The sequence below is a fragment of the Kryptolebias marmoratus genome, linkage group LG17, assembly GCF_001649575.2.
Source record: "Kryptolebias marmoratus isolate JLee-2015 linkage group LG17, ASM164957v2, whole genome shotgun sequence".
In the NCBI taxonomy this organism is placed as follows: Eukaryota; Metazoa; Chordata; class Actinopteri; order Cyprinodontiformes; family Rivulidae; genus Kryptolebias; species Kryptolebias marmoratus.
The window spans coordinates 17685257-17701268 of NC_051446.1; the positions used below are offsets into that span (position 1 = coordinate 17685257).

The following is a 16012-nucleotide window of genomic DNA, read 5'->3' on the forward strand; positions in this document are numbered from 1 at the left end:
CCAACATTTCTATAAATCCTTTGTTTTTATTGGTCTTCAGTAATATTCTAATTTTCTGATATGATGAATTTGAGATTTTCATTTGTTGTCATTTGTAATCATCAAAATTAATCGAAATAAACATTTGAAATATATGAGTTTGTATGTAATGTATGAATATAATATACAAGTTTCACTTTTTAAATGGAATTACTGAAATCAATCTACTTTTTCATGATATTCTAATTTTATGACCAGCACCTGTACTTCAAGATCCTTGGTGTTTTCCTGACCCTTTCTACAGAACATCTCTTTAAAAACATCCAAGTATGACAACAGATAATGTAAAATAAAAGACTTTAAGGTGTGTCATTGTTTCTAACATTATAAAAGCTTCACTTTTTGTTTACACATAAACTGCAGGTTAAAGGAGTCCAACCCAATACTTTGTTTAACTTTATGAAACCTAGATTTTAAATTTAAAAGAAGGTTCCTAAAAACTACAAACAAAAGATCTACCACAGGCTGTACTTCCTGGCTTGGAGGGATTAGATTTCAACCTGAGGCTACAGATGAATTTTTCATACCCTTCTTCATTATACATGGGGTTTGCTTTTGTAACGTTCTCCACAGTGCATGTCCGGTGGAGATGTTCAACAAGAACGTTATGTGCATGAATCTGAAGAAGAACTTGGAGTGTTTGTTTTAAACCCGAGAAAAGTTTTTGCATTCACCCAACTTCTTTTACTTTCTTCTTTAAACAAGAGAAGCTGGGTTCGGGACCTCACTGTGGTTGTGAGCAATTAATATCTTACCTGTTGTAGATAGCTCCTTTAACAGCCTTAGATTGGAGAAATAAAGTTTTTAAGGCCTCATCCGCACAAAAAAACAGTTTTCGCAAAACAGGATACTGTTCCTTGAAATGTCTCCAAAAGACCCGAAACGCTGTAGTGACTCTGCCAGGCCTCTATGCGGCGCTGTGAGGCTGCTGTAATAATAGACCAAAACTTGGAAACAAGGCATGGAGCATGCACATAAAACTTGGACACTGGGTTAGAAATGTAAACAATAAGGAAATAACATCTACACAAAAACACAGGAGTTTTTTTCACTAAAACACAATTTTTGTGTCCGTGCAAGGCTGAAACAGTAAAAAATGTTTTCACAAAAAGACGTTCCCATGTGGTTGACCCTAAACTGAGGAGCTAACGACTTGTGTGAGTGGGATCAAGACCAAATTTCATATCAGTTTGTGTGAAAGGTGCTTTCTAAACTTTACAGCACTGTCAGTTGTGCATTACATGGTTATTCCAAAGATCTGAACGATTGCTTTATTGTTTGACTGTCTCTTTTTCCTCTGTTTTTATCTTCACATGACCAGAGAAACCAAAGAGATGTCCAGGTCTGGGATTGTTCTATGCCCTCCTGGCCACAGTTCTCTTCTCCATCATTGCCCTTTTGGTGAAAAGCATCCAGGAAGTCCACGCCATAGAGATCAGCGCGTTGCGCTGCTTCTTCCAGATCCTTTTCATTTTGCCGATGCTCATCTATCACAAGTAAGTGAAACTGGCTTCCTAACGGGGTTGCGAAATTCCAGGAACTTTCAAAGTTAGAAACTTTCCATGGGAATTAACAAGGATTTATGGGATTAAACTAGAATAAACCTGGAATTTAAAATATTAAAGGGTGGCCCTTAACCGGGATGTTTAAATATAGTTGGGAGAAACTATATTTTAGCATGAACTTGACTAAAACAACCAGATTTCAAAAAATATTTACTAACATCTGTTAATATGTGAGTTTAATAACAAAAAACAAAAACATCTTATAATGTGAATATTTTTGTTCAGAGCTGTGTGTCTGAATCTAGAGGAGTAAAACGGCATCAACGAGTAAAGGGAGAACTGTAGAAGTGTTTAAAATCCACCGTTCTTTAAAAAGTTTATTCCTTGTGACACAGTGATGTCATAATTTGTTACTTTCATAAACTTTGGGTCAAACTCATTAATTGCTTGTGACATTATCTGCCTATGGCAAAACAAAATGTTTATATCATCGTTTAGCCTTGATGCAGTTTGCTTAAATTATCCCCAATTTCTAGTCAATTCCCATATTTCCCATAGACACTGTCTAATGTGGAATATTTCTAAAATTCCCCAGCTTAACTTCCCAAGGAAAGTGTTCAATTTGGAGGATTTCCAAAAGTCTTCCACCTAACTTCCACGGGAAAGTTTCCTGAAATTTACTGGAAAGTTTCCGCCCCTCTGCAGAGACCTAATTGTGAGACCTCTGCGAAGTAGAAGCTCACGATGCTAGCTGTGTTCTCTGGGGGGGTTCTGGCTTCAGATTTCATGCCTTTTCACCCAGTTTAAAGGCAAACATTTTTGCTCTGCTGCTCAAACAATACTTTGACCAAAGGTTCAGATCACATTTTCTCACATAAAACTGTAAAATGTGCCTTTTAATGTTAGCAGGTCCACCTGTCCACTCACAGCCCATTCGTCATGGTAACCAGTGGGCCAATTTTAAAAATTCAGATTGTATTAGATTTGTCTTTAAAGCTCTATCTAATGGTATCAATATGTTGTATTTGATGAGGTTAGAAAAATCAGGTGCCCTTGCTACTGTGGTAAATGAATTATTTTATGGGAATATATTCATAAAAGTGTCGTCCCATTCAGTTAGAAATGTTACTTTTTGTTCCATAATTCTACAAATTTGTTTAATTTAGGGTTCAACATCAAGAAATACATTTTTGGAATCAGTTTGAAAAATAAGCTACAGCGGAATGTCAAAGGCATTCATCTGCTTAGTCGTTCATCCATCATTTCATCCTCTGCATTGTTTTTTATCTTAATTTATTAACTGCAAATCTGCTTCTACTCCCTTTTTTTCAGCCCACTTCATGCATCATTCTGGTTCCTGCTTTACCTAAAACTATCCATCTCCTAATCCATCCACTTTGTCATCATCCTCCATTGTTTCCTAGGGGTTTTTTATGATTATATTACTTGCCATGTCAGTCAGTCTAATCTCTCATCCTTTGTGTCATTTGTTCATCCATCAACCTCGTCTTCTCCACTCCTCCAGGACAGGTTTCCTCGGTCCCAGAGATAAACGTGTTTTTCTGGTGCTTCGAGGTTTCATCGGTTCCAACGCAATGATCCTGCTCTACTATTCCGTTCAGCACATGCCGCTGGCAGACGCCACCGTCATCATGTTCAGGTGGGCGCCACTGCAGTCCAAACTGTTCCGGATTAGTTAAGACTTTATGAAGATTACAAATACATTCTTGTCTTTGTGAATTGTGAATCTGTCCATCTATCTTCTGGAGTCTTTGTTAGCTATTCTGAAGCACGTTCTAAAAGAGCTTCATCGAAGACAAATCTCTTTCTCATTAACAATACATCCACACTAATCTTTTTCTCTCTCAATCTTTTTTTTTTTTGTCATTGATCCCTCAGCAATCCAGTCTTTACCTCCCTGCTGGCTTGGATCTTCCTAAAGGAGAAGTGTACGATCTGGGACTGTGTTTTCACCCTTTTCACCATCACCGGAGTCATCCTTATCGCCCGCCCGTCGTTCCTCTTTGGCGAGCACCTCAGTGGCACCAAGGGCACCGATCACATCAAGGGGGCTGTCGCCGGCGTGGCAGGTGACACAATCAGCACCTTTTGTTTGGCGTCTGAAGGGGGGGGGTATAATTGCGCTGGTTGGAGCAGGATGCTGGGGAGTTTTATTCACGCTTCTGGGCAGGATCACCATGGCAACCAGGGGAATGAGAATCTATCCGAGCTCACCACTTTCCAGTTTTTCATCATAGTTCTCATCTTTCTGCCAAATAGGTTCATTAAGAGTTATAACAACGCTTTGATAGGAAAATAGGAAAAGCTGCTCAAACTTTCCTCATAGCTAAAGCTGCTCGCTGCTTTCTCACTTGACAGCGTTTTGACAAAAAAAAATGTGGCTGAATCATCCAGTTAGAAACGGACTGCCGTCTCTAAGGTCCTTATTAGTTTTCATTTCGAGCCACACGAATGTCTTATATTGTCTCAAATGACAGCGGAGAAATTAATCTGCGTTACTCCCGTTCTCTTTCGTTTCACGACAAATCCACAAGTAGAACGTTTCGCAGACAAAAGCCATCATGCTCGGCGTGTGTGCACGAGCCGGTCTGAGATTTAGACGGCAGGATAACAAAAATCAAAAAGTCGCTCCGTTTATAATCTGTCAGCTTTTTCCTGCACTCAGAGATTTTCAACCAATACGCAATCAGAACTTTTTTTTTTTTTTTTCTTATTTACGATATTTAAGATTGAGACTAGATTTCAAGTATTGAAATTAAATTTTAAATTTAACACATGGGGTAAGTATGGAACATGCCTGGAGGTGTTCCAGGCATGTCCAGCCAAGAGGAGACCCCGGGGAAGACCCAGGACGCTGGAGAGATGATGTCTCCCGGCTGGCCTGGGAACGCCTTGGAATCCTCCTGGAAGAGGTGGTTATGGAAAGAAATGTCCGGGCTTCCCTGCTCAAGCTGCTGCGCCCATGATGGATGCATTGATGGAAGAAGGAAAAACCTGTTCATTCTTCAGCTCCACAAGATACACACAAGTAGCAGACCAAACCAAACCATACCACCAAGTCAGTTTTGTTTATAATTCTAAAATAATTGCACACAACGTTACTTCTTCTGCTGTTCTGCTCTTTGTAAAGTAGCACTGAGAGCCTGACATGCCGATGGGCTATTAGCCTCTGTAGCGAGCCTGCAGCTGGCTGTGTATTTCAACTGATAGCACGCTAACTCTTGTAGCTTGTTGCAAACGTTTGTTTTAAAAAGGTGCCACTCTAAAAAGAGAAATGGGTGTTGCTTCTCCCATAGATGAGCCATGAGTGACTGGGTTATCCGCTAGATAAAATGTACAACCAACCAGTGACATCTGTTTTTAAACAAGCATAGAAGTTTAGAGGAATTCCCCCCTCAGTTACTGCACGCAGCTGAATGACGGCTTGGAGCAACATGTACGGTAAATAGAAGGAAAATTTAAAAATATACACTGTCTCTGTTGTTTTTGTTTTTAGGCATTATAGGTATTATTAGGAATGATATAGGAATGATGCCCTCAGCAGTATTAGCTTTTCTGAGTTTCAAGGTTTTCTGTAAAAAGGGATAATTGAAAACGGATAAGCTGACACAGATGTTTTCACTTAGTTTTGTATTTATCGCCTTCCTTCTTTCTAGGAGCGATCGCAGCCGCCTTTACATTCGTCGTCCTCCGCAAGATGGGGAAGAGCGTCCACTACTACCTCTCCGTGTGGTACTATGCCGTCGTCGGTCTCATCGAGAGCGTCATCGTCGTGACCATTCTCGGGGAGTGGAAAATGCCAAACTGCGGCCGCGACCGCTGGATGCTGATTCTGATTACCGTGCTGGGCATCGTCGGCCAGTCTTTCCTCATTAAGGCGCTGCAGACGGAAAAGGCTGGACCCGTGGCCCTGATGAGGACTGTGGACGTGGTGCTGTCCTTTTTCTTCCAGTTCATTTTCTTCAACATCACGCCGACCTGGTGGAGCCTGGCGGGGGCGCTGTGCGTGGTGGCGAGCACCTGCGGTGTAGCCGTTAGGAAGTGGTACAGCAGCTCTCGCAAAGAGCTGAAAGATTGAAGCAACATGCAGTACCATCGCTTAGTTTAGGTTTTATCTTCCTCAAAAACACGTTTCTGATTTTTTTCCATACTTATTTGTTATTTAGGGGAAAACAAACAAGAAGGTCCAGCTTATTTTAAGGGTTAAAATCAGAATTATAAAGGTGACTGCTGCGTATTTACACATGTTGATTCTCTGGAATCAACTTGTTTAATTTACTGCATGCACATTTTTGTGTAAAATGAACTCGCCTCTGTAGAGAGTAAGAGGGAAAAAAACCCAACAACCTTGTGCTTAAAGCTTTGCAGCTACTTATAAGTAGCTCAAATAAAATGTACAGAAAGTCCTGAAGGTTAGGTTGTAGCTGAAAGACGTCCAGTCTCAGTTTTCTTTCACCTTAAGTACAAAAGCCAGAAAGAGACTGGGACTGTTCACGTTGTCTTGTTTCTTAAAAGCCATTTCTATTTATTTGTGATTTGCACTAGGCAGTAATGAATGACAAACTTAGCTAAGCGCTTAGATACATTTACAGCTTTTGAAACGAGGCATTAGTGACTGAAACACTACAAACACTTCAGCTGTCACACAAACTTTAAGTCCCCACTCGGGCGGCTGTTTTTCTTGAGAACATTCTGAATAATTCTCAGGGATCTCTCTTTATATTGTTTTAGCTTGCACAAATTGTATTTACTAACTGATTTATTTCTTTTATATTTGAAGATGGGATTTATTCCCCCTCCTTCCATCTCTAAAATATCTTTAAATGCCTTATGAGGGAAAGTTGAATCTTCAGCTTCCTGCCTTCTAGTTTGACCATAACCAGCAGCTTGTACTGTCCAGCTAGCAGGTAATTGTGCTAATGCATGTCTACATGGACAAAAAGTAATTTACTTAAGATTATAGCGCCTAAAGGCATTTTTTTTAATCTGCACATTTCAGCTCTTAAGGTAGCTAGTACATAACATATGATGAAGGAACTTAAATGTCTTAAAACTGTCTCGTATTTTTCTGTTCAGTAAAAACTCCACGCAGTGGAAACGTAAAACTGGACGACATGATTCCACATTCCCCCATTGTTAAGGCCACATCCGCACCGCTCCCGAAAGTTTTGAAAATGTTCCTGCATGGTTTTTAGCAAAGATTTCCAAAGCGGACGTTGTTTTTAAACACAACTTTTGGTGTAACACACGGACCGGACCGTATGCTGTGGATACTCGAGGAATCTTAGGTTTTTTAGTTGCTGCAACCTCTGAAAGTTTACAAAACGACTGTCGACATTTGAGTTTAATAGTAAATTGGACATGTAATTTAATAGTTTAGTTAGGGTTGTGCATGCAGCTCGATGAGGAGAAATCAAACCAAACCAAACCAATCCAATCAAACCGCCCAATCTGTGGTTCAGAAATGATAAATCCACCTTCATCAGAGCTGAGGCTGTATCACCATATTTCACAGAGTGATGCCAGAAAATAATGGCATTGTTGTTGTTTTCTATAACGTTATCTTGTGTGTCTGTCCTGAGTTAACTCTGTTCATATTTGTGGTGGACCTCTGCCATGGCTTTGTTTCAGTGACCGTGGGTGTGTCGTGTGTATGTGGCGTAAACTCTGATGTACTTTCAGCCGTGCGTTCTGCACTCACGTGACTACACAGTTTGAGGACGGCGTAGCCAAAGAAAAGAAGCAATTAGTGCTGCCATGCTGCTGCCTGATATCTTCAAATTTCTTCTTGGCTGCTTTTCCACACTCACTGCTCGTTGGATCTCTTGAGAATTGCGTCGTCGCAGCTGCACGATTTCTTCCTGTGAGTGACTGGTTTCCTGCTTTTACACAACGGCTCCTCCTTGATTCGGGATTGATCCTTTAAATCTCTTCTCTAAGAAGTAAAACTGGAAAGTATTTGTCCTTCGTGGCATTGACCAGTGTCAGATGAGGACACTTAAAAAAAAAAAAGCAAAGCACAGCACTTCTATCTGTGCAGGTAGAAGCACTCTATTTAACAGACTTTACACTTTATCTGATTTTATCTCAGTGTCATTTGTTGTGTTTTTTTAAATAGTTGATTAAAATATTTTAAAAAATGAACATATATTACTACACATGTAAAAAAAAATGGGTTTAACTATTATACCATTTAAGTGTAAAATATGAAAAAATTATAAAGTCAATAAAAGCACTTTATTAGGTTTTTATACAGAGCTTTAATATGTTTATTTTTATTATAGATTAATTGAAATAGATGTATTTCTTCACAGTGACCGATTATATTTGATGTATTATAGTTTAATAAATCCTCTTTGAATTCATAATTTCTTGCCTGGATTTGATTTTTTTATAAATACCTGGGGATGATAAAACTCGTTTTCTGCTCAGGCTTCTGAAAAAAGAAAGTTTTTTTTCACTAAATACTTCAGTACATTTCAGTGATAAACAAACTAAAGTGTGCAGAATAATACCTGGTAGCAGCATTGTGTATTTGTGTGTGCTGTCTTTGCTGATGAACTCACAGTTGGGACTCTGTGTTTATGGTATAACTTTTCCTGTGACACACTATAAGCAACATTAAAAAAAAGCTGAGGTGTGTCACTTCCACAGTTGGTTAACTGCTTACACACGTGTATGTGTCATTTGCATATTGTTTTTTTTAGTACTACAAACTTCATTTTAAAATAGTATATATTTTAATGTTGTTGTTTTTTTCTTGCCATGCCTGTTCACTTTTACTTCTTAATCTTCCTCTGGAAATGATTTTGGACTGCACATGGATGGGAAATTGTGTGATTGTTTGAATTATAACCTTTTAAGTAACAGTGTCAGATATCTGCAATAGAAAGCCTGTTCAGGAGCGCCTGCGTGTTGTTGCGCTGCATGACCAGCGGGGGGCGCCGTGGCACCAAAAGGCAAAACGCGGGGAAACCAAAGCGGAAGAAGAAGAGTAGATGCGGGAAAAGTAAAGCGGATGAGGCTTTTGTTGACGTTTCTGAACAGTCAGAAAACAAGGTAAATATAATTGTGTGTGTTGTTTAACCATGACGAGCAGGCGTGATGTCCTTTTTTTTAAGTCAAAAATCAATCAAATGACTTGTTTTTATCGGTAATTGTTTCAATATAAGAGATATTAAAGAGCGTTGTGTAACTAAATAATCCACTACTACTAGCCAGTCGTAGATTTAGCTGCATAAACTTAGCTAAAACATCCAAACGTGACATTAATTTATTAAATATGAACAACCGAATGTTTTAGAAAGGCTTTAAGATTATATTTTGCCGTTTTGTTTGCTTGCTTGCTTTGTTTTCTTTTGAGTTACCTTTTTTCTTGTTTCGAAAACAATTAAATCACTTATTATTGCTTTAATAATAATTATATTCGGCAACATTTTTTACAAGCAGATCTCAGTCAAATACAATTCAGATCAGTTTTTGATAAAGAAGTATATATTTTACTTTTATTTTACGGTGTCAACTTCACAAATCTGCAAAGAGATTGTGCTTTTATTTTGAAATAAATTTTTGTACTCTTTAATTTTTCTAAAATAAGGATGTTTGGGATAAAACAAGAATTTTGAATGTTTCCGTTTTTTAAGCTTTTGGTGATTCTGTGATAATTCTTAAAATGATTACAAAACCATGTCAAACAGCATCTCAAAAAGTTTAAAATAGCTGAAAATCAAGTATTTCCTTAAGTAAAATACTGTGTTTACACTAGAAGATCATAATAATGTTGATACTATTTTACAATATTAAAAACTACAGCAGTCACTATGACCATTTATCTGTTTTGGTTCTCGTGTATTCAACTGCTTATGTCCTTTTTTCTTATTTAAAAACACTATTTAAGTAACATTAAATGCAATCCTTGAGCACATAGAAAACACAATTAGTTATGAGCCTATAGTGTATGTATGAAGGCACTAAATACTGTCACTCTTTTGATTATTCCCTTTTCATCTCTGCAGGGGAACAATAGAAGTGAATCATGACCAAAGTACAGACAGGTTTTATAACAGGATAAGATTGTGGGTCACTATTCAGTCAACAGTAGGACTTCAAAGACATGGTGCGGGACGGTCATAAAACTAAAAGGAAAAATAAAATACAAGCTGTTATCAGTGTGCATTATATTTTATCTGGATTAAGTGCAAGTAGAGCCACACTCAGGTACAGAGTCTGACAATGAAAAGCACCATTTGTCGAGACTTTTGCCCAGTAATTTGTGAAACGTTTGCAATGAGAAAAGTGCATTAGTTTTCCCCTGCTCTATATTGATTTTCAGCAGAGTGAAACTTCAATTATTTTAACAGTGGCTGACAAACGTTTGATCATGTTCTACAGTTGCGCACCGCATCCATGCTGCTTCATCTCTTGTCTCTTCAAAGCAGCTGCGTTTAGCTCAAAATGTCAGCTTTGCTAAACTTCTGTTCTCTGTGTTGGCTTTGTGTGGACAGCTTGTGTTTCATTGTGCGATTTATCATTTGCAGCCTTTAGGAATCACCATGAAAAACCCGAAGGCCTCAGATGTTAAAAAGGGCATTGCAGTCCTGTGGGAGACTCTGCAGTGTCCCATATGGTGAGAGTCTTTGGGAGCAAGAAGACTTGTTTGTAGTCGAATGTCTCTTCCAGCTATCATTTAGTGTTTGTGTTCTCTTTTCTTTAGCTTGGATTTAATGACAACACCGATATCTACCAAGTGTGACCATCAATTTTGCAAGTAAGGAGCTGTGCTGTGAGCATCCCGAGAAGATTCATAAGTTCTGTCCTAAAAAATACAACAGAATCGCCTTTTGTCCTGCATTCTTACATGATGTATTTCCTGTTTTGTCAGATTTTGTATTACGAAACTTTTGGATGGCTCCAAACAAAGCAAAGCCAACTGTCCTGTGTGTAAATCCAAGATAACCAAAAGGTTGGACCGAGTCAATACGACACTGCGACATTTACCAGACTCAATGGAAGTGCATTGTTAGTAATTGTGTTTGATATTCTTTACAAATCTGTCTCTTTTCACAGAAGTTTGCAGGAGAGTCCTGGGTTTCAGAGACTCGTTGCAGGGTTGCAGGACATGATACAAGCATATGAGCATGACACTGGAACAAACTGTAAGATCGTGGATTTTATAAGCCTAACTAATAACCTTATCCTGTAGAATCTGTTTAAATGACATCATTGTGAAGCATAATGTTTTTACATTTTCAGACTTCACTGGGATGCCCCAACCAAAAGGAGACTCAAGGTAAGAATCGTAAAGGTTCAGATTACTGCGTTTTTTCCTCAATCGGTCACTTCAGTTTTAGTCTCATGTTGTTGTTTTTTTCTCATTGCTTAGTGTCACAAACGTGGAAATAACTGAAAATCCTTGTAATATATTATCTGGAAGTACATTTGACACAAACCTGGACAATATGGAACAAACAGACAATGACGTTCTTCTGCAGTCCTGCTCATCAACTGTGGAAGGTAAAAAGTTCATTTTCTTACCTAAAATCAGCTGCCATATAAACTTCTGCTTGATATTTTATGCCACCTTAAAATAAATACAAAAGGGTGTTGTCTAAACATTCTTTGTCAAAAAAACCAAACAGTTTTAACTTTTTAAGCTTGTTTTTTTTTAAGAAATTATTTGAATAATTGGATGAACTTTATCAAAAGTAGTTTCCGTACTCACTTAAAGCACCATGTTATTCTGTTCAGAGTTTAAGTTTAATGATGTATTAGAACAAAACACAGTAGTGCAAAAAATGCTGTAATGTTTAAGGAATACATAAGTTTGCTTATGATTTTGTTTGTTGGTCAAATTAAGATTGGGGGCAAAAAAGCTACTGATTATTTCTAGAAACATTGCCAAACTAACCACTTGATCAGGAATTATGCAAATGAGTTGCAACATTAGGTGGATCAGTTAAAACAAATCAGACATTTGACTCTGGGAGGTTCAGTGTAATAATGTTCAGCATAGACTATGCAGATGATTTTAATGCGCAAAATGATAACCTTTTGGAGGACACAAGACAATTTAAAGAGCCTGTATCCTCCTTAAACCTCTCAAGGTGTTGCTTGAGAATTCTTTTTTTTCCATCAGTAACTCTTTTACATCAATATTTATCTTCTAATTGTGATTGCTATATCTTTATTTCATTTTATAGCTCAGAATGGATTTGCGAAACTCATGGGACTGGAGGACTCGGCTCCTTTAACAACAGAAAACGAAGGCCTGGACAGCGGCCTTGGTGACGCCCCGCCAACGTCCGACAAGAAAATGTCGAGCCCTATGGATAATTTGGATCCAGAAACGACAGACATTGGGGAAAAGGCAACACGCGCGGGTCGGAGCGAAAAGAAATCTGCCTCTCTGTGTGCAGCTCCAGTCCGAGAGGAGACCGAACACCGGCCCTTAAGGAAGTCCTCAAGAACGAAGCGGAAAACCGATTCGGAGTCTGACAAGATTCTCGAGCAGAAAAAGAAGAAAAGTTTAGAGAAAGTTGCTGAGTGGCTCTTGAAAGTCCCAGCTGAAGCCGATTTGGAGTTAGGGAAACCTCTCGAAAAGGCGGATGACTCCGACAGCTGCTCGTCCACATCAACTCTGGATGTGGAGCCACACGTTAAGCTGAATCCTAGGAAAGAAGATCACGCCAAAGCCCTCGAAGAACAGGTCTTTGGCGTGGTCTACAAACGAAGAAGTAACAAGAGTGTGGAACCCCCGACAGCTGCGGAGGTACTGATCCGTAAAAGTGTTTCCAAACTGAGGAAGAAAACGACTAAAACTCCTGCTGAGGGGCAACAAATGATAGAAAACAAAAATGACTCCAGCAGTGACGTTTTTAAAGAAGCAGAACAGATAGAAGTCAACCATAAACATGATATGAGTAAAAATGTGGAGGAGTTCAACCAAATGTCTGTAAGTGATAAAAATGAAGACCATCCTGTGTCGAAGGTTGTTCAACAGCAACCCGAAACGGTTACAAAGAAAAGAACGCGTAAAACCGCGCAACAAGTTGACAGTGACTTGCGAGCGCGAGCTCAGACAAATTCAAACAGTCCAGAGCAGAAAAAAGGCAGAACCACAAGGTCGGAGAAAAAGAAGCTCAACAAAGTGGCAAAACCTCTTGTTCTGGTTGGAGTTCAGAACAGGGCAAGCAATCCTAAGGCCAGAGAACGATCCGACGAGGTTCGAGTGCAAATTGAGAATTATCCGAGCAGCGAAGACCAAGAAACCCCCGTCACGAGGAGCAGCAGGAAAAGTAAAAGACTTCAGCTTTTTGTAGAGGAAGACCAGGGAAGTCACAAGAAGGCAACCTTAAAAACCTGTGTGCCCAAAAAAGACAGAAATGTTGCAAAGCCATTTGCAGACACTAAAGGCGACACACTGAATTTACCACCGCCTGAGAGCGGAAGCATAACAAAGGCAGTTAAAACAAATGGGTGCGTTTACGATCGAGATATTGGAGGGATTGAAAGCCTGGAGACTGGTGAGTCTAATTTGGCACGATCCGAGAAGGGAATGCCACGTGCTGAAACTCTCTCCGAGGCTGTCGCTGATTCTTGCACCTCTGTGCTCCCGAACTCTTCGAGTCAGGCTGACGCATCGGTGGTCGCGCCAACATTTGAAAACGACGAGCCGGCGATTAGTCCCCGCGTCAGCATTCAGCAGGAGCCCCCAGTGACCGAGGCGGAACGTGCCCGGGCCGAAAACGAAGACCACGCGAACGACAGCGAGCTGGACACGGAGCAGCTGCTCAGGAGCTTCAGAGCCGCCAAAAGAAAATCTTTCCATCTTGGGGACGCGACTCTGAAGCGGAGTCGTTTGTCGGACAGAGGGACCAAAGCAGGAGACGGTAATGAAACCAAACAAAAACAGATGTCTAGAGGGGATTCGAAAGAGGCGGAAAAGTCATCTTGTAGTGATTTAATTCCTCCTTCCAACTCCCCCATCCAAAGGAGAAGAACTACTGCAGATAAACCCGACCGAACCGTGGTCGAAGCATCGATCCCTGATAGCAGCTGCTCAGGTGAGGATAACGCTGCTGGAAACGCTCTCAGCAGCGGCCTCAGTCCCAATAAAGTCTCAAAGCTTGACGGGGAAAGCCCTTCTCGTCCTGTAGTCCTTCAAGTCATGGATTCTGGCCTCCGGTTCACAGCCGTTGAACCCGAAGAGCTGAATGAAGCATCAAAGGGCTCTCAGGTCGGTCGGCTTGACTCTGGCAAAGTGAGCGAGGTCGACACAAATGAGCACGACCCAACTGCCGAGTCCTCTCTAACCCCAAACGATCTGCGGGCCCCAGCTCGCGGGATTACCCACAAGGCGGCCGGCCGCCGCAGTGGGGAGCTTAGCACCCAGTCTTCCATCAAAACCAACTCGAGGAGGAAGAGAAGAGCTCAGAGGCTGGAGTCCTTATCCGAGTCAGACAGCGGCGACTCCAAAGAAGAGCTACCGACCCTGACTCAGCTCTTTGGAACGTCAACCCGTCCACCAGCTGGAGCTGAAGATCAGGGAGGCTCCGATAAGGAGAACGGATCTGGGAGCATTTGTGATGAAACCCACGGAGCAGAAGCACAGAGCCGGCCACCTAACTGCCCTAGCCCGGACTGTATCGAGTCCAGTCAAGCATCCGTGGACCTGTTTGGCACACCAGAGGAAGGTAAGCTGATCCCGAGGGACTCAGTTTTATTGTGGGGGTAAAAGTCTCGGAGTAATACGTTTATCACCCCCACTGAAAGGCGAAGACTATCTGTGTGTGTGTTCATGTGTCTGTTACCAAAACAGCTCATGAATCACTGAACAAATTTTAAACGAAGCTTTTAAAACGTAATCATTAGATGTACATCTATGACCAACCACATTTTAGATAGCTGCCACAGCCAACTGACCTAAAAAAATAAAAAAAGTAAACCGTCTATAATTCAGTCAATTTTAGATATTGTGCTAATATTTGGTGTGGTAGTAGCTGAGAGTTGTCTCACATTCCCTCGAGGGGTGCTAGGCCTTTAATTTTGTTGTTTTCTTCTGCAAAGGTTTTCAATTAAAAACCTGAATATCTGCAGACGGAGAGCAGTTTGATTTTTTTTTTTTTTTTTTTTTTTTTCCTCTCAGCAGGTGATGTTCCAGAACACAACACCGGTGTTTCCATGGAATCGTCTCAGTTCTCGAGCGAAGTTCTTGTCACACAGGTAAATTTAATAAGACTTTCGAGTCATAGTCTCATCCAGCTGCAGCCGTAATAAAAAAAAAAAGACATTTAAGAGATGTTCCCTCTGTTAGTTCAAACAGAGTCCTTTCTCAGGCCGTACTGTTTGCCTTGGTTGTGCTTCCAGTGCTGCACCGCCTCACCGTGCCCCATAGAGGGCAGCCACCACATTTCCGTGAACCGAACTGTCAGCGGCTGGATGACAGACTGCCTGGCTCAGTGAAAAATTTCCCCCTCAGCAGCTTTCTAAATTGCATTTCATTTACGTTCGAGGAAACGCTGCCTCGAGGATGATTTTTGTTTTGTACCTCATCCATCTTCCAGCGCTCGCACTTTTATCTGTCGACTGTGTTTGACTCAGGAGTTCGAGTTTCAAACCCCGGGGTTTTAGAACGGGCCCCGGACTACACACGCAGCTGGGGATAGAGAGCTTTGGCATATACTGCTTTTTATTTTTTTATATGTGCATAATCAATGCATTTGCTCCATAAGCACAGAGGATGAAATTGAAATAGCAAAAGCAGCCGTAATAAACCAAAAAACTCTGTAATTTCAAACAGCTTCGGTAGAAAAGGCAGCCAGTTTGGGTTTGTTATTTATTTATTTATTTATTTATCTGCAGCAAGTGTTGCATTGCAGCTTTCCATTGCATCTTATTCCCTTCTGTACTGTAATAAAAGTACTGGTTAGAGTAAAAGCCACTGCGTTTACTCTGATTTTTGTCCTTGTTCAGCAAAAAATCGAGATGAAGAAGGAGCTGGTGAGGCTGGAGAAGCTGATGGCTCTGGTGTCCGAGGTGCTTCAGGAGAAAGAAGGCAGTCCTGGGAGAGAAGAGCCCTCCGAAACCCATCAGAGCTCAGCAGATCCAGGTAAACGTTCACTGGTTTGTTCATTTTAATTAAAAAACATCAACTGTTCAACTTATCAGGCACAATAACAAACTATTTTTCTTGTTAGACTTTAAACTGCGAATTAAGACACGTCACAGTTGGAGCTGCAATTGTGAAAGAGACTTTTTTTTTATTTTCTGACATTAATTGGACAAGAAAAAAAATCTAAACACAATAGTTGTGTGAAATGAAAAGATTCAGTTTGAATTGCAGAGCAAACCGAGTTTTAAAGCAACACCTTAATTTCCCCGAAACATGAGCCTGTCAGCCTCCGTAGGTTAGTTCTGCTTGTTCGTGACACCCCCCACCCCCCACCCCC

The 16012-nt window shown here is 40.5% G+C and overlaps 2 protein-coding genes across 5 annotated transcripts in view; both read left to right on the forward strand.

Moving 5' to 3' along the window:
• The window catches only part of slc35g1 (solute carrier family 35 member G1), an 11707-nt gene extending 4069 nt beyond the window's left edge, over positions 1-7638 (forward strand). For all 3 annotated transcript variants that reach the window (XM_025002185.2, XM_017434331.3, XM_037981082.1), the window contains 4 exons: positions 1361-1535; positions 3070-3204; positions 3444-3634; positions 5222-7638. In XM_025002185.2, the coding sequence (XP_024857953.1) occupies positions 1361-1535; positions 3070-3204; positions 3444-3634; positions 5222-5643 (923 nt within the window). In that variant the 3' untranslated portion in view covers positions 5644-7638. The remainder of the gene's footprint in view (positions 1-1360; positions 1536-3069; positions 3205-3443; positions 3635-5221) is intronic.
• Positions 7639-8560: 922 nt separating this feature from the next.
• LOC108246763 (BRCA1 DNA repair associated) overlaps positions 8561-16012 on the forward strand; it is a 24524-nt gene continuing 17072 nt past the window's right edge. The window contains exons 1-10 of one of the 2 annotated variants that reach the window (XM_017434474.3): positions 8561-8624; positions 10103-10191; positions 10279-10332; positions 10447-10527; positions 10632-10720; positions 10818-10854; positions 10948-11078; positions 11765-14257; positions 14710-14786; positions 15537-15672. In XM_017434474.3, the coding sequence (XP_017289963.1) occupies positions 10118-10191; positions 10279-10332; positions 10447-10527; positions 10632-10720; positions 10818-10854; positions 10948-11078; positions 11765-14257; positions 14710-14786; positions 15537-15672 (3172 nt within the window). In that variant the 5' untranslated portion in view covers positions 8561-8624; positions 10103-10117. The remainder of the gene's footprint in view (positions 8625-10102; positions 10192-10278; positions 10333-10446; positions 10528-10631; positions 10721-10817; positions 10855-10947; positions 11079-11764; positions 14258-14709; positions 14787-15536; positions 15673-16012) is intronic. The other variant, XM_017434483.3, reaches the window with a different exon arrangement.